This window comes from Rhinolophus hipposideros, assembly GCF_964194185.1.
Source record: "Rhinolophus hipposideros genome assembly, chromosome: 25".
Taxonomy (NCBI): Eukaryota; Metazoa; Chordata; class Mammalia; order Chiroptera; family Rhinolophidae; genus Rhinolophus; species Rhinolophus hipposideros.
In genome coordinates, this window is record NC_138071.1 from 20,711,501 (window position 1) to 20,729,623 (window position 18,123).

An 18,123-nucleotide genomic window follows, 5' to 3' on the forward strand; every position below is an offset into this window, starting at 1 on the left:
ACTTGAATGCAGTGTAACGAAAAAAAGACTTTTCTATGAATAAAGGTATTTAATGGAATTAAGGGCAAGAACACAGCTAGGAAGGATGGGAACTGATTATCTGAATTAACTCTTTTTCTCTCTGCCTCTCCCCACATCTCATTTTTGTCCTTTTATGTACATCTGCAGATAAGATTACTTGATTCCCAAGGTCTTATATTACAGAAAAGCCACACACAGAGACTGACTCAGGTCTCTCATCCCAATCCAAATTCTTGGGACAAAAAAGTCTGATTATACTGTCTTGGATCAACCTAAACTTTCCTGGCCAGGGGTTGGGAGTCACACAGCAAAACATAGCTATCCAAGGTCCACCGAGGTACAAATGGGGGAACAAGTGGTATCCTGGGTCACTGTACTAGGTCTGATCTGACAGAATTCTTTCATATAGGTACTATACTTCTGTTAAAGGACTACTTGTTTTGAACTGAAAAACTACAGTTCTTTCTCAGTTCAAAGCAGGTTAATGAACCAATGAAATTTATCTGAGATCTCAGATTTTGTGCTTATGCCTGGCTCCTTCAGACATTTACAGTTGGAGGTTACTGCCATAAGTTCAGGAGATATAAATGGGTGATAATAAATAAAAAGAACTAAAAAAAAAAAAAAAAAAACCTAGAAGTTAGGAAACAACATTTTGCATATTATAAAATATTTTCTAAGAACATTTCTTAAAAATGTTGTAAGGAACATTTCAAGATTGATGTTTGAAGTTACTTAACATCCCTATAGTCTATAGAAGAAAGGCATTTATCTTACCCTTGCTTTTCTTTATGGTTTTATCACATATGTTTGTAAATGTAAACATTATATTGTTTGGTATTGCATGTTTTTAAGCTTCATATAAATACATAGACTCAAACTCTGTGTTTTCTTCTGCATCTTGCTTTTCCATACTCAACCTTATGCACCTCAATTTATATGTCTTTACATGTGGTGGGACTCCACCATTTTTACTGTATGAACAGTGTTCCATTGTATGAATATATCCCAATTAATTTATTCTTTTTACTGTTGGTGGATATTTGGGTTGTTCCCAGGCATATAATCTCAGCTACATAGTTCTTAAAAAGTGATCTCCCAGGAATCACGATACTGGATGTTCACATTTTTTAAACTGGGATTTTATAGCAGACACTGTCCTAGTGCAGTAATTATTAATTGATATGCATGAAATAGGTAAAATGCTTATTAATAATATTTGTGTTCTGGTTTTAATAAGATAAATGTTATTAATAAAATAAAATGTTTTAATTTGTAAAATATACCTGCCATAACATAATTGTATTCCTAAGAAAAAAGCTTACCAGAAATCACATTTTAAAAATAGTTATGTCAGTGAAGAAAAGCAAAGACTTAGAATATTTCTGTGCTTATGACAGTAATAAAATTACATTTTAGTTACATATATATCTTGTTACTTACAAGATGAAAATAATAAATTAGTTGATTAAACCTTTCAGACCCAAATTTACTTGCTTTCCTTTTTGCCCTGAGCCCACATGAGTAAAAGTCTTCCAGTTTCCTCTTTCACTTTGGCCTTGACTTTGCATCTTTGCTTACTACGTAAGTCACAATTACTAACAATAAAGAAGAGAACAGGATGCCAATATCCTATTGGTAGTCATCCAAACCAAATTGTGCAATTGCAGTGTTCCAAAGCAGCATCTCTTCCTGTGGTACTGGTTCCCCATCAGAATGGGGGTTAACTATTAGTAGTCCACGCAGTGCAGACTTTGTTCTTTCTTTAGTCATTTGTATTACTGTTGAAGTGTCTGTATAATTTATTGGCCAGACCTGGGGCATTTTTAAAAATGTAAAGGAACACTATTAATACTTATGCTGGGGCAACAGGCAAAAACCGGAACTCTCTTTGGCTACCTGGGAAGTATGGTCATCCTAATCTTATAGCCAGTGTGCATTAGGAAAAGTCATTGTAGAAAAAGTGTCCATATTTAAATATGTTAACACTTCACATCTGTAATCAGTATCTAAAACATTTCATCTTTTGAGAATCTGCTTGCAAAATAAGTTTTGTAAATATGTTTGAAAAAAACTTTTAGTTTGTTTTTTTCTCAGGATGATCGTTTAAGAGAACCTCTGCAGAAACTGAAACTGGCTGTTAGCAATGTCATGCCTGAACAGCTATTTAAATACCAGGAGGACTGCCAGGCTCGGAGTCAAGCTAAGTGTGCCAAGTATGTACCTCTTCTCTTGGGACTGGCTTTTGCACTTGAGAAATACTTATAGATGTTAGGGATTGGTCTTAAGTGGACTTAATCACCAAGTAGAAATCCACATATACCACTGAAATTGTATAATTGAATATTTTCTAAATTACACATCACTTCCCGTTCAATCGCTTTGATGTCAAAGGCAAAAGGTGTGTTGATTTAGTGTATGGGTTTGATGAAAGCAAGAGCTGACATAGGTCAGACATTTCACATGTTGACCAACTTGACTTGCTGAGGTTGGACACAAATATACTCTGAACTAAAAGATAAGTGTTCATGCCTTTATATTATAGTTTGAAGACCTTATTTACTAAGTCACTTTATAACACACTTGAAATTCAAGGTAATCATATGTGGAAAGGTAGATTTTCTGTTTACCTTGTTTTCTGAATTAACATCCAATTAAGCAAGTCAAGTTTCTAAGGAGCATATTATACGCAATATTGCATTAAAACTTTGCTTCATAAAATGTTTCTCATTGTTAGGTTGCAGACAGATGAAGAACGAGAAAAAAATGGATCAGAGGAAGATGATGATGAGAAGCCAGGGAAACGTGTCATAGGACCAAGAAAGAAGTTCCACTGGGATGACACCATTAGGTAAGATTTAACCAAAGCCTTTGGTTTTAACTAAATAGATAATGCAGGAGTAAGGTATCTTACAAAAACAATGTACAGTAAATGGAAGACTAGATTAGAAGCAACCAAAGATTAATGTTTAGGAAAAATTTATTCAAGAGAAGATTGATTCGATCCAAACATTTTTAGAGTACTCTTACTTTTATTTTCATTCAATGCTATTTATAAGCTAATTTTTTAGTTATTAAGTCATATACTGGTTTCAGAAGGTGAAGTACTTAATATACTCATATAATCAGTTATCTTTCTTACCAGTAATCCTGTATCCTAATTAAGGGTTTAGTTAGGACTACCCCTTTCAATCTTTGGGGCCTAGATTAAAGGTACCAAAGGAAATTGTTTCATTTGGGGATTTGGCTGTAGTGCAGTGAAGGGTGTATGTTAGAAATTATTATCTTCATATCATCTTCTGAATTCTTCAGATAATATTCTTTACTGTTGCTGTCAGATTTGTGGGCTTTTTTAAAAATCTGTTTCAAGCTTAATTGTCTACAATTTTGCAGTCACATTTATATATAAATATATATCTTTAATCTGTTTAGAACTTTGTTATGTAACCTCGTTGAGATCAAGTTGGGATGCTATGAGTTAGAGCCAAATAAAAGCCAGTCTGCTGAGGATTATCTTAAATCCTTTATGGAGACAGAGGTAAAACCTTTGTGGCCTAAGGGCTGGATGCAGGCAAGGTAAGAAATGTGACATCCTAGATTTTATTTTTTCTTATTGCTATTATTAAAGATACATATATACACACACACATATATGACATTTTGCTAAAAACCTAATGTGTTTAACATTCTATGCAGTTAATTCAGATGATCTCTGCTTCAAAAACTTCAAGCACTTAAAAGACTAAACAATTAGTTACATGGAAATAGAAACATAGAAATATGCATAAAGGTGATTTTTTTTTTTTAACCAATCACTGTTTCTTTTTTGCACCTGAATTTTTAGTAGAGATAAATGGAAGGGGGAAGACGATTATGAACTTTGGGAGAGTAATTTCATATGGATATTGTGAAGATAAGGAACTGAATGCAAGTTTAGAATCACAGCCTTAGGTTTTAATGAAAGTAGTCAAATGTGGAATGGTATCTCAGGAACTATGAGTAGCCCAACTTAAAGTGTAAATAGTTAAGTAAAGAATTCATTAAAAGTAATAGACTTGGCTATTTCAACCCGTCATCTTAAAGAGTTGCATCTTAAATCAATAGATATCTTCTGTTTAAATAGAGGTGATATAAAAACTCCTCATAAAATAGATTATTGAATTTACTGTATCATTATGACTTTTACTTGGTAAATAAGCAAATAATTTAACTTGTTGAAAATCAAATGCTTAAAATGGTAAAGAAATTATGTTATTTATCTGCCATAAAAAAAATGGTGTCCTTTTAATTTTTCCAGAATGCTTTTTAAGGAAAGCCGGAGAGTACACAATCATCTTACTTCTGCTCCGTGAGTAAATGCAGACTGCAGATTTCTTCATTTATTTTTATTCACATTATGTGCTTTAGTAAAAAAAGTATCATTTATTAAATGCTAGGTGAAATCAGACTTAAACATACATTTGGACTATCTCCATGTTACCACCACTGCCTTTAACAAAAAAAAAATCGTTTGTACTGTTGACTATGTAGACCTCAGAACACACGTATCCATTCCACAGTTCTCAGGCTAGTCTCCAAAACCCTGAATCCGTAACGAAACATGTATTGGCCTGAGAGCTGGTGGTAAGGAGCTGTGTAAACAGGAAGGCTCTCGTGTTTCCTTAGTTCCTGAGCCTCTGCCCTTCAGTGCTTCTGTGTCCTTTTCCTTCTCTGAATGACCATCTACGTCAGTAACCTATCGTGCTTTCCAAGACAGTTCTGCATCCATACTTACACCTCCTTGCCTTGTAAAGGGTTTAGTCCACAAAATTAATATACTCTTCATGTCCTTCCTTCTTTTCAAAACTGATATTTCCTTAGTGATGTGATTACTAAAGAAGATCTCTTATCCTCCTGATAGTAGAAAGGCAAGATTTTTCTTTGGTTGCATTTTTTAGGTGAATACTGGTTAACTCAACAAGAATTTTTTTTTTTTTTTAACTTACAACTTAGGGCTAATTCTCTGTAGCCTAGAAGTATATTATTAAGGGGTGAATAAAGTATAACAATTAGTAAGTCATTCTGCTAAGCGATCTGGTTAGCATCTGTGTAACATTACAAAATTCCCCCTCTCCTTGTATATACTTAATAATAGATGGAATTTTTTACAGTTCTTAAGAAGGACAGTTTGTTAGTATACCATCAGAGATGTATTGAGTTGGTCATGGTTTTCAGTTCTTACTATTCTTGTTTTTTGAGTATAAATTTGGAGTAATTTGGTTTCATATACAGAGGGTGCCCAAAAAATGTATACACATTTTAAGAAAGGAAAAAACTATTAAAATTGTAATATTGAATAACAAAATATAACAACAAGTCATGTGTATGCATTTTTGGGGCACCCCGGGTATTATAGGTTTACTTTGTTGCACATGGCTTAGGGGCAGGGAATACATACATACATATATAATTTTTTTAAATATGTATTTGTGTCAATACTGTTTCTGGCCCTTAATTTCTCTATAGGTCTAAAATCACACAGACATTACAATTCAAGTATAAATAATTCATTCCTTTAATTCTAAAGCAGTTGTTTACATAGATCCTCTCCTGCAGGGTTTTTGTTTCTTTTTTTACAGTTTCATTATTATAACTAATTTTGTGTTTTGTTTTGTCCCAGAAAGTAGGAATTTATGAGGTAGGTGGGCCTGGAAGTCTTTTGTCCAAGTAGTCTTTATCAAAAAAAACCAAAAAACTTTGAAAATTACTGTTGCCTTAATGAAGTTATAGATTGGCAGTTTTAATCAAGATACTTGTTAATTTAGTTAAAGACATTTAACTTAGTGAAATAGAAATATTCAGACAGTGTGAGGTATTTTAGCTTGTCAATCCTTTAATTATTCAACAATCATTTGCGTACTTTCTCGTACTGTGGCATTCATAGGATTCTTTTAACTTCCAACAATTTCACACTGGTTTCCAAAGGTTCCAAGATTCCATGGTATTTCTCCTTGCCTTTTTTTCTGTCATTTTGAGATTTTTATTTGAATTTTTATATTAAAAACAATTTTCTTTAAAAGTTTGAGAAATTTTCCCCCCTTCTTCCGCCCCCGACCCCAACTCCGGTTCAAGCCGTTGTTTCTCAGTCTAGTTATGTAGGACACAGCTCCTTGGCCCATGCTGGTATTTTGAGATTTGCACTCCCCGGGGCTGAGGCTGTCGGTCGCCGGTCATCGGTCGGCCGCTCACAGCAGCTCACGGCACCTCTCACCGGCTGCCGGCCACTCATGCTGGCCACTGGCCGCTCCTGGCAGCACGTGGTAGCCCAAGTCAGCACAGCAGCCCGCTGCAGCTCACGCCAACCTCCGGCTGCTCACAGCAGCCCAGCTCCAGGCAGAGCTGTTGTTCACAATCTTGGCTGTAGAGGGTACAGCTCACTGGCCCATGTGGGAATCGAACCAGTGACCTTGGCGTTAGGAGCAGGGCACTTCAACCACCTGAGCCACCCGGCTGGCCCAAGTTTGAGAAATTTTTATTTTATTTTATTTACTGCTTTTTGGCATGAATTAATTTGAGCTTGAAGTTTCTTAAAGCTCTGTTTTCTTATAATTATAAATTCTTACCAGTTCTTTGAAGTGAATCTCCTTATGCAGCTTTGTTAGCCTATTTTGAGGTATTTTTATTTTACTTTGAATATTTACATTTAATTTTTTTGAAAAACTTTATTATCTACATTTCCTATTTTACTAATGGTTTGGCCTTTGTTCTAGTTAATCAAAATTGGGGGAAACGTTGCTGTACATTCAATATAAATTCAGCACTTATATACAGTTCCTCCCTTCAATGTGCTGTCCAGATAGCAGAAGAAATTATTTATCCATGTAATTACAAGATTATATGTTATAATTTCCTAATGAGTGACCTAACTGCTACTGAAATGGCCTCCTTTTTAATCTTTAGGGCAAAGAAAAAGGTGATTCCTCCACCTAAACCCAAAGTGAAGGTAAGTATTGAACCAAATCTTTCATTAGTCATAATGGTGAATGTTGAAAGGCATTCTTAAGATGAAAAGGACGTGGTATTCAGCATAGATCGACATGTACCATACTCTTAAGATGTGTGTTTTCAAACTTTGTAAAAATACTAGAACCATTGTATTTGGGAGAATAGATGACTGTGTAGCAGTGAGAAATTTGCATATATTAGTTACACTGTAAGGCTTAACACTACTTAGAACTGCTGGATAAAATATAACAGATACCCCTTTAAAAGCATAGCTGAGAGGGCAATATGTAAGAGAAATCCTAAAGTCACAAACAAAAAATTAGCTGCCATCGTGTTAATCTACTACTGAAATTTTGATTGCCTTTAGTGGCATTTGCTGATTTCTATACATGACCTTATGATTTACTTTTAAATTTCTTCTCAGAGCGTAGCAGATTGAGTTTTCTTGGGCTAATATAGATTGAGAATTAGAATGAAACTATGCATAAACGTGGGACCTTCAAAGGATAACATCTTTAGTAAGACAAAGGACTAGAAAAGAAAGCTACTCACTAACAGAAATGTTAAGAAACTTGTGTGTCTTTGCCTGGGTTCTGGATTAGGAGAAAATAATCCTTCCTGAGAATTTCCCTCGGTTTAGTTTAGTTTATTCTACCTCTGATCTGGAAAAACCTCAAGCTGAGAAAATAACCTGAAGTTTTTAGATTAGTATTAACCCAGAGCAACTGGCAAATCAAATTCTCTCTGGAAAAACACACTGTCATCCCAGGCCTCAACAGCTTATCACAGATATACTGTGTCAAACATGAGCTTACACTCTGAAAATACAGAATCTGTGAGGAAATAAGTTACTATGAGTAAGTACGCAGAAACAACAGAATTAGATCCCTAAAAGGACAAGTGATCGAATTATTGGGTTTAGAACATAAAGTAATTTCACTTAAATTTTTAAAAATAATTTAAAGAAGTAGAAGAGGGGATTAAAAATATCCTATCAAAATAGATAAGTAAAGTTAAGAAAGAACCAAGTGTAACTTTTAGAGGTGAAAACTAATCATTTGAAATTAAAATTGTAATGAAAGCCCACCCCCTTAAGTTTTAGACTTTTCTCATAACCTTCGTCTCTTTGAATAGATGAGTTTCTTTGCTTATAAGGTTATGGCCAGAAGGTCAAAATATTTGTTGGTCTGTGACCGTCTTAATTTTTAATTTCAGAGGCTCTTTGAATACAGAGTAAACAGTCCTCTCAGTAACCTTTGTCTTCTAATCCAAATAATATTGAGCCAGTATTTTATTCAATTTGTTGAGTTCATGCTTTGTTTTGACACTTTATTTTTAAACTCCTAATACCCTCCATTAAGGGTTGGTTAAATTTTGATACATCTATTCAAACATATGATTAATTTATCAGGATTCTAATAATGGATGTGTTAGTATAGGGGAATTACCTGTTTTGTTGCTTCGTGATTAAATTACTTTTTACTTTTTCCCAAAATGGAAAAACTATATTACTGATTTGGTTTTTCCCTATCATACCACTCCTCAAATACCTCTTTTAATTGGAGAGGTAATATAAGGAAACAGAGTGAAAAGAAAATGCAAACAATACAGAAAAATAAGGAGAAAAGTAAAAATACCCAGAAATTTCTGCTTACTCAGAGAGAAAAAGCTCAATTTCCTGGTACACATCTGCCTTCTCTCCTTCTGGATCTCTGTCCCTTCTTCTCCTCCTTCCATCCATCTATCCAACCATTCATTTATTCAGATTGAATTAACATTGCATATTAATGGGATAACCTACTTTTGTGAGTGAAATACATGTCCTGAACAATTTTCTCTGCCAATGTAGATCTACACTGTACTCTCTTGGGTGGATTTAATGTTTTCTTATAAAGAAAAAATTAGTAATAAACTTAAAACAAATTTTATACTGGTAACGCTACCAGTATTATTCTGATACACTCCCTCAGTCTCAGTTTCTCTACTTTTTCTAATAATGGAATTTTTACTAATTATGTAATTGGATGGCATGTCAAAGCAAACGTGTCTCATCTGCATTACCCATTCATCCTAGCAGACAATTTTGACCTTAATGCAGTTACACTATAGACTTCAATGAGGGCTTTTAGAATAGAAGCTTAGAAAAATTGTAACAGCATCTTAACAGCTTGTTTACTGTAGTACCTTGGAAGGTAATGGTAAAGACCCTTCCTCTCCATTCTTTCCCCACTATGGCTAAGGTAAGTGCTGCGGTTGTATAAATCCATATTGTAATACAAGACTTTGGCTTTGGGTTTACTTGGGTTTGTTTGTTTGTTGAAACAAATTGAAGAAACGTTTGACATTTTTATGTAATAGTTTTATTTCTTCCTAGTCTTAAAAAATAAGTACTTCATATTTCTCTTTTAAGAGAAAGTTATTTTTAATTCTTTTGATCTTTGAATATTTTAAACTGTGCTCAAATTCTCTTACCTTTTTTTTGAATTTTAAGAAAGTTAATTTGTTTTGAAAAAACAGGAAGTATTCTCTGAAGTAGTCATAGTTTTAATTCCTAATTCCCTTCTTTTCTTAGCACAGTGCCTTGTTCATAGTGGACACTTAGTAAATATGTGTTGAAAAATACAAATGACTTCTTCGATAATGAATAGAAAACATAATTTAAGTATAATTGGATTGAATTATCTGGCAGTTTGATGTATCAGTGTCTCTATATAATGGCTATGGGTAGCCACAGGCAGGGCATACAAGAGAATTATCTCTGAACAAATGTATTTGGAATAATACCTAAAGATTTGACAGAGGAGGGCTGGGGAGGAGAGTTTCATCAACAGTGTGATGTGTGTGACTGTTCCTTCAGCTTGGTTTGAAGCCTTCTTAGAATGGCTTGCTAAGGTATGCAGCTGTGTGCAGCATATCAGATAGTTAGACTTATGAGGACAATTCTTTCCGGAGCTCTATCCTCTCAGAAATTATTTTGGTTTTTACAATCTCTAAGAAGTGTTCCAGTAGCGTTTTAATCATTATGAGAATTTCTTAGTCCTTTAAAAATAATACTTTATAATTTTGTATTAATCATTTTATTTTTTTCTAATACAATGCTGTTTATGCTAGGAGTGTAGTCCAAAAAAGGACCAGAAAACTCCTGCATCCTTGGTGGCCTCAGTTGGTGGTCCTTCAGCAAGCTCTAGCACATCTATCGTGGCCTCCACTAGTTCTACACCAGCCCAGGAGACGATCTGCCTTGATGACTCCCTAGACGAAGACCTTTCTTTCCATCCACCTGCACTTGATCTTGTTTCGGAAGCTTTAGCTGTTATCAACAATGGGAACAAGGGCCCTCCAGCTGGCTCCAGGATAAACATGCCAACAGCAAAACCTCGTCCAGGACTGAGGGAAGAAAAATTAGCAAGTATCATGAGTAAGCTGCCACTGGCTACTCCCAAAAAACTAGATTCTACTCAGACTGCACATTCGTCAAGTCTTATTGCTGGTCACACAGGGCCGGTACCAAAGAAACCCCAGGATTTAGCTCATACTGGCATCTCATCGGGCCTTATTGCCGGGTCGTCAATTCAGAACCCTAAAGTTTCCTTAGAACCTTTGCCAGCCAGGCTCCTCCAACAAGGACTCCAGAGGTCAAGCCAGATTCATGCTTCCTCTTCACAGACCCATGTCTCCTCTTCCTCCCAAGCCCAAGTTGCTGCCTCCTCTCATGCTCTGGGAACATCCGAGGCCCAAGATGCTTCTTCGTTAACACAAGTAACAAAGGTGCACCAGCATTCAGCTGTCCAACAAAATTACGTGACTCCATTACAAGCAACCATTAGTAAATCACAGACCAACCCAGTGGTGAAATTAAGTAATAACCCCCAGCTTTCCTGTTCATCCTCACTTACTAAGAATTCAGATAAGACACTTATGTACCGCCTTCCCATGTCTACTCCCTCACTTGGAAATGGTTCTCAAGGGTCCCACTCCCTGGTTTCTAGGACAGTACCTAGCACCACTACCTCCAGTAACTATTTAGCCAAGGCTATGGTGTCACAAATCTCCACGCAGGGTTTCAAATCTCCCTTCTCAATGGCTGCATCCCCAAAACTTGCCGCATCCCCCAAGCCTGCCACATCTCCTAAACCCTTGCCCTCACCTAAGCCTTCTGCCTCGCCCAAGCCCTCTCTGTCAGCTAAGCCTTCAGTATCAACTAAACTGATTTCTAAATCCAACCCAACTCCCAAGCCTACTGTATCCCCAAGTTCTTCCAGTCCAAATGCACTAGTAGCCCAGAGTAGCCACTCCAGCAGTAACAACCCCGTCCATAAACAGCCCAGTGGAATAAACATCAGCAGACAGTCTCCGACCTTGAATTTATTGCCCTCTAATCGCACTTCAGGCCTTCCGTCTACAAAAAATCTTCAGGCCTCTTCAAAGCTACCAAACTCATCATCCACTGGAACTGTTGGGAAGAATAGCTTGAGTGGACTTGCATTGAATGTACCTGCCAGTAGAGGTAGCAACCTGAACTCAAGCGGAGCTAATAGGACTAGTCTATCTGGGGGAACAGGAAGTGGAACACAGGGTGCTACTAAACCGTTGTCTACTCCACATAGACCATCCTCTGCCTCAGGGTCTTCAGTGGTAACAGCCAGTGTGCAGGTATGTATGTACATACGTTCATATGATAAAATGTAAGATTTATAATCTTGTGAGTCCATTTAATAACCTTCTTATAATATATAGCTTGTTTATTAAATAGCTTATCGCTTTTTTTTAAGTGAAGTGTCACATGCTTTCAGAATTTTTGAAAGACATAACTAAAATGCATATTTAAAACTATTTTATTAAAGTCCAGACAAAGAAGTAACTTACAAATTTAATATAACTTCACTTCTCTCTTCCCCACCCTAGTATGCTTTCTACGGCCAGCTTTCTTAATTTTTTTCAGTTAAATTTATACATTCATATTATTTTTCCTTTAACCATTTGTCTTTTTTAATCAAATTTTTATTTTGCATGAATTTTGCCATTACTCATATATAGTTCTCTATGTCAAATTAGTATCAGTAATCCTTTTATACCGCAGTTTCCCCTTTGTGAGTTTTAATTGAAATTTCTCTCTCAGTTAACAGGAGTGCCTCACTCAAGGAGTCTTTTCAAGAAGGCTAATGTGAAAGCTGTTTTACCTTAGCCCTTGCATACCTGGTCGTTTCTGTGCTGTCACACTTAATAGACTTCTTGGGTCACTAATAAGTGCCTCACTCTAAATTTTGTAAATACCACTCAACTGACCCTTGCTTTGTAACTTAGGATTATAGAGCAGTCTGAGGCCATTCTGAGTTTTTGCTCCCTTATCAGTAATGTGTTTTCTCTGCCTAAATGCTAGTAAGATTTTCTCTTTTTTTCGTTGAAATGCAAGTGTTTCCAGAATTTGGCTAGATTTATCTCGTTTTCATTAATTTTGTGCCTAGAACATGGTAATATATTTCAGTTTCAGACCTGCCTGTTTTTTCAGCTCAAAAATATTTCGTTCTATTATCTGTCTGATTATTATTTCTGATCCTTTTGGCACAGGATTTTTGAGAACTCTTTATTACTCATATATTTCATCTCTGCCTTCCATATCATTTTCTCTGTTGCTGTTTTCATCTTTCTGCCACTTCTTACTATTCTGAGACTTTCTCAGGTTTGTCCTTCACATTAACTGTTTTGGTTTCTTTAATGTTTTTTTTTTTTTTCCTCCTGAAAAGTAATACATGTTCACTGTAGGCAAATTCAAAAAGAAAATAAAAATCACCCATTTAGTCCACCACTGTGTATATTTTCCTGGTATTTTTTTAGACTCTTTAAGAAAGTACGTTTTATATAATATTTTGTTTCATAACAAGATTTTTTTAAATTAATAATTTATGATGTGTTCTTAGGTTCTTAAATATTCTTTGAAAACGACATTGATTTATGGAATTCTGTTGTCTAAGACTTTGTACTGCTTCCTGTTTATGTGAAATAGGAATATTTAATGAAATAATTTTTCCCTTGGCGTTCATAGAGGTTCTCTGCTATTTCATTACAAACTCAGCATTAGTATTCCATATACAATTAAAACCCAAATCTTCACCGTGCCATTACCATAGCCTTAGAAATGAATTAATTCCAGAATTCTAATATAGAACAAAATTCAATTAACTAATACTTTATTAATTGAAATCTAGGATTAACTCATGTTTTATCTTATATAAAGTTATGTACTTTACTTTTATCAAAATTCAAAAATAACAAAAAACAAATAAACTGATTAGAGATTGTATGTTAAAATTTAAGTTAAAACTAAGATCTGAGAGTTAGTCTACGTTCCTGTTTGTATTACCTTTATTAAAATGTTGACTATTTTTTTAAATTAATCTTTACTTAGATCAAAGGAATATGTAAGAAGATTATAACAGAAATGGCAGTTCCCTGCCCCGTATCCCCCTTACTAGGGTCAACTACTTTGAACTCTCTTAGCTTTTTTCTGTGGTTTTAAATAATAAGAATAAATGGAAGACTCTTAATTTATTAATTTTAGTATTGTCTTTAACTTCTCATTATGATAAATAAGGCTTTTAGCGCTCTTATATTTTTTCCATTTTCCTGAAAGAGTAAAATTACAAATTTTGGTGAAATCCATGACTGTGTACAATATTGTCTCTGTGGAGGTAAATCTTGTACACTATAGTTTCATTTGCTTTCTGACCAATTTTTGGCTCTTTTCCTGGCGTTAAAAAATATGTTTTTTTTCACTTGCTTCATTTTCTTTCTTTATCTGTTGTTATCTCTAGACTATCAGTCTTCTTTTTTTCCTCCAGAAAGCTTCCTGTATTTGATCATTTATCCCAAAAGAACCCACATACTTGGTATGCAAGTTGTTTACCATTTAGTTTGTCTGCATGAATTTGCACGGCAAAATTTGTGTTTCTAAAAAGTACACCCTCCTGGTTTTCTTCCTCTCCATAATGGCATTATGATTTGGAGACCTTAGTTAGTGTTTCTGCCTTCATATCGGATCCTTTTTGTTCTGTCTTACTGGTCTGGCTGAAGGAAAGGCCAATAATTGAATAAGGATGTTTCTAACTTCTGGTGAACCTAAAGTTTTTTGTCGTTGTTATTATTATTATTATTTTAACATACCATCTCACTGAAATCTTACCAGCTACCTAGTGGCCTGTAGATCTTGTCTCTAGCAGTCCAGTAACTAAAAACTGATTTCCTGTCTGTTCCTGCAAAACATTCAGCTCCTGTCTGAAAGACATCTTTAGCTTTCTACTCATTTGTGACAGGTCCTGAGTTTAACAGAAGTTAAAATCTTTCTGGTTTCAGATTATTACCTCTACCTGCTTTCTGTTTAACAACATTCCACTCAAGGTGTTCCTCTTTCTTCTTGCCTTTCAACTTACTGATTTTCTATGATTCTTGTCTTTGCCACTTTGTAAGTCCCAAAATAATTCATTTATTAAACAAATGTTTATTAAGTGTTTGCTATGTGCCAGGCACTCTTCTAGGTGCTGGGGAAGTGGGTGAACCCATACTCAAGATTCCTCCTCTCTTGGAGCATATACTTTAGGTAGGAAGATAAGCAAAACACAAATTTTAAGAATATGTTAAGTGCTATGAAAAAATAAAATGGAATAATATGATAATAGAGTTTGATTGTTGCTAACATAGATAAGGGAGTTGGGAAAGGCCTCTGTGAGGAGGCAGCATTTAAGCTGAGATTGAATGAGCAGGAGCAGCCATTTGGAACTCAGATGGAACAGTCTAGGCAAGAGGTCTGGTGGGTGTGAAGACGCTGCGACAGGAAGCAGCCTGACTTGTAGACTTGCATGGCTAGACTAGGGAGAGAGAGGTGGTGAGGAGGTTGGAGCCAAACCAGAACTGTGTGACGGAGGGCCTTGTGGGCCACAGTAGAGACGTGGGATTTTATTCTGTGCGCAGTGGGAAGCTATTGGAGAGCCTTCTACAAGGGAGGGCCATGGTCTGATTGATATTTCAAAGGATCACTCGTATTGTATAGAATGCGGGACAGATGCACTCACCAAATTAAACACGTGGTTAAAAAAAATGTAATGCCCACCACAGGAAGAGCAAGGTTTCCCTTCGTATTTTCCCCTGGAAATGAAATGTGGAGGTCATAGAAAGTATTTTTGATTATGGGGCATTATCCTGTGCTATTGCCTACTTCATGTTGACAACTTCTCCTGTATATTTCTGAATAATATCAATGGTGGGATACCCCACTTTTGAAAGGTCTTTATCTTCTAGGAGAGAGAAACTTAAAAATGCCCATGTGACATTTAGATAATCTGATGTTTCGTTTTAGTTTTATAAACAAAATTAGATATAGAAGTATTTTGACTACAAAATATTAGACATTTATGCCATGGCACCATTTTTTATTGCTGATACTCAGTTACTTAATTTTTGGAAGTGGCCCTATTACATTTTCCATCTGTTTTAATGCTTAAATTAGCCTCTTGCAGAAAAGCTTGAGTTCTCCGTATTAGCAACATTTAATGTTTCTCACCAGAGGGCTCCACTTGGGGCTCACTACCTTGGAGTGTGCCTCATATTACCCTGAGACTACAATAGAATTATGATCAAAAAGAAGAAAGGACTCTTGTTAATTCTTAAATTGGTGCAGGATCCTTTCTATCCAAATTACTTAAAAGCATTATTATTTTTAACTTAGTAATTCTTTCCTTAATGCACCCATTTTGTATATCATGATTGGCACAATAGAAAGACGAAACTAAGAAAGTAGTCAAGTCCAAGCATAAAGTGATCAAGATTTGTGCTTAAGTGTTAGAGGAAGTTGTGATTAAAAAAAAAAAAAAGAAAGACTGGATGTGTTGCTCATGAGCTCACCTTATCCTTCACTTTATGATGCCTAAAACCAACGGTTTCAAGCCTGAGTGGTGGGCAAGACTGAGACTGTTGATGATGGCAGTTGACATTGCAGGAGATGATGAGGTCAGTTGCGGAAATGCCAGGTTTTGAGTGAAATTCTTCACTGAACTTCTAGATGTACAGCACTGAAATTGAGATGAGAGGGTAGAAGTACAGATAATAAATTTGAGAGTTTAAAAATAAAGGAGATAATGAAAGGGGAGGCTATTGGAGAGAGTGGCAAAGCCAGAAAGGAAAGCTTCTTGAAGGTGTTCTTCAGTTTCTGTTCAGCAGTGGCATGGACCACTAAATGTATAAGTATATGTAATGTGGCATATATGTATGGGCAGATCACCTACATTCTTCTCATACATGAACTGAGAAACGAAATGACCGACCCTTTATTCATTAGTAATGTTACTGGTAGAATAATCAACACATAAAATAAACCTGGTACTAGATAACATGTTAAATATTTGGCCGGGGAAATTGAGAGTTGGTAAAATAAGGCTACCAAAGAAAACTCAGTTGCAAAAACTGTAATAGATCATATCGGATACTGAGAAAAATTTATTGTAATCTGTTGGTAAGTGCACATAGAGAAGAAATAAGTCAAAATGGGAAAAATTCTTTAACTGCGGTATAGAAAATTATTCAAAGAGTTAAATTAGCTTTATGAAGTATATTTAATTAATTTCTCAATAAAAGTTCATCAATGTGAGCATATTTCTGATTTAAGTGTTTTCATTCATAAACATAGCGTTAAAGCCCAGGTAGGGGAGTGTCACGACACCCTCTAATTTACCTTTTATTTTAGGGTGTCTGAGTTCAGAAAAGTAGTAGAAATGGATACCAGCCTCTAGGGATTAAAGAGAGACTAAGTAATGTGGAAAACAGAGGCTATCATTCAATAAGTTTGATAATAAAAGGAATACAGGTAAGTCAGGCTGTTTCTAGGAGTTGAGGAAGAGCCAGGAATAACTGTGGTTGTAAAAGGAGGTGAGAGGCCTCTGTTTATGAGAAGGCAGAGGAAACGTGGAAAAGGTGCAGTACTACTACATACTTGGACCAGAAAGTTCTGCATAGGTGGGAGTCATGACATAGGTCAGGTGGTTGGTTAACTTTTGGAGAAGAGGCAGGGTAGGCTGATGCTGTGGCAGAACGTCTAGGGTGGCCTCATCTCCATAAGACGTAACAAGCAAAGTAACGGATGTCAAGTTAGCTGGCTCTGGAGAGTAAGTGTGGAATAGCAACTACAAGGATTGTAAGACAAAGAGTGTGAGACAAATAGTAAAAGAGCTGAGCATTTGCAGGGACCAAACTGAAATGGTGTGGGATTAATTGCTAGTGGTTCAGGTCTAGCAGCGAGGAGCAAAGGTGGAAATCTAAGTTAGAAATGAGTGGATTAAGAGTGAATGGATGTTAATACCGGCATTAAAATAAGCAAGAATGTAAATATGACGAAGAGCTGAGTGTAGACTTATTTCCAAAACCGATATTGGTAGCTCTTTGAAATACATTTTTCGCCACAGTCTTCATTCTGTCCCATGAAATGTCCATTAGAGCAGAGGTAAGACCCAGGCGTGCCCTTGAGGATATGAAATGAATCAGCTCAGGGTGAAGGTTTGCTTTCTTACGTGTTTTGACCCCTGGTTTCTGCAGTCCACAGCAGGAGCGTCATTATTGGCTAATGCCTCACCTCTGACTCTCATGACATCACCTTTGTCTGTAACAAATCAAAATATGACTCCTTTTGGGATGCTGGGTGGCCTTGTTCCAGTGACCATGCCCTTCCAGTTTCCCTTGGAGCTACTTGGCTTTGGAACGGACACAGCTGGAGTGACAGCTACGACGGGATCTACCTCAGCGGCCTTCCACCACAGCCTGACCCACAGTAAGTGGCCCTTCACTGACCTGGACGCCGAGCAGGACAGAACAGGGAACTGCTGTTTATTTCACCTGTATGTAATAAGTCAAAGCACTGGATTCTGAGAGTTTATTGACAGTTTCTAAATGAACAACGATACCATATTTCTATCTTAATGAAATTTATAATAAGAGGAAGTCAAATTTGCTGGGTTATTTGCATACACATATACATTTATGTATATAAATTTTTTTAATGTATGTATCCTAAGAAGGTCTTTGAAGTCAGGGGCTGTGCTTGCATTAGAAAAGTCAAACTATTTTCATTTTTGATCT

At 35.9% G+C, this 18,123-nt stretch overlaps 1 protein-coding gene across 2 annotated transcripts in view; it reads left to right on the forward strand.

Moving 5' to 3' along the window:
- UBN2 (ubinuclein 2) overlaps positions 1-18,123 on the forward strand; it is an 80,557-nt gene that overhangs the window by 38,065 nt on the left and 24,369 nt on the right. Inside the window, exons 9-15 of one of the 2 annotated variants that reach the window (XM_081038401.1) lie at positions 2,119-2,237; positions 2,759-2,872; positions 3,454-3,597; positions 4,319-4,369; positions 6,961-7,003; positions 10,117-11,658; positions 17,584-17,815. In XM_081038401.1, the coding sequence (XP_080894527.1) occupies positions 2,119-2,237; positions 2,759-2,872; positions 3,454-3,597; positions 4,319-4,369; positions 6,961-7,003; positions 10,117-11,658; positions 17,584-17,815 (2,245 nt within the window). The remainder of the gene's footprint in view (positions 1-2,118; positions 2,238-2,758; positions 2,873-3,453; positions 3,598-4,318; positions 4,370-6,960; positions 7,004-10,116; positions 11,659-17,583; positions 17,816-18,123) is intronic. The other variant, XM_081038402.1, reaches the window with a different exon arrangement.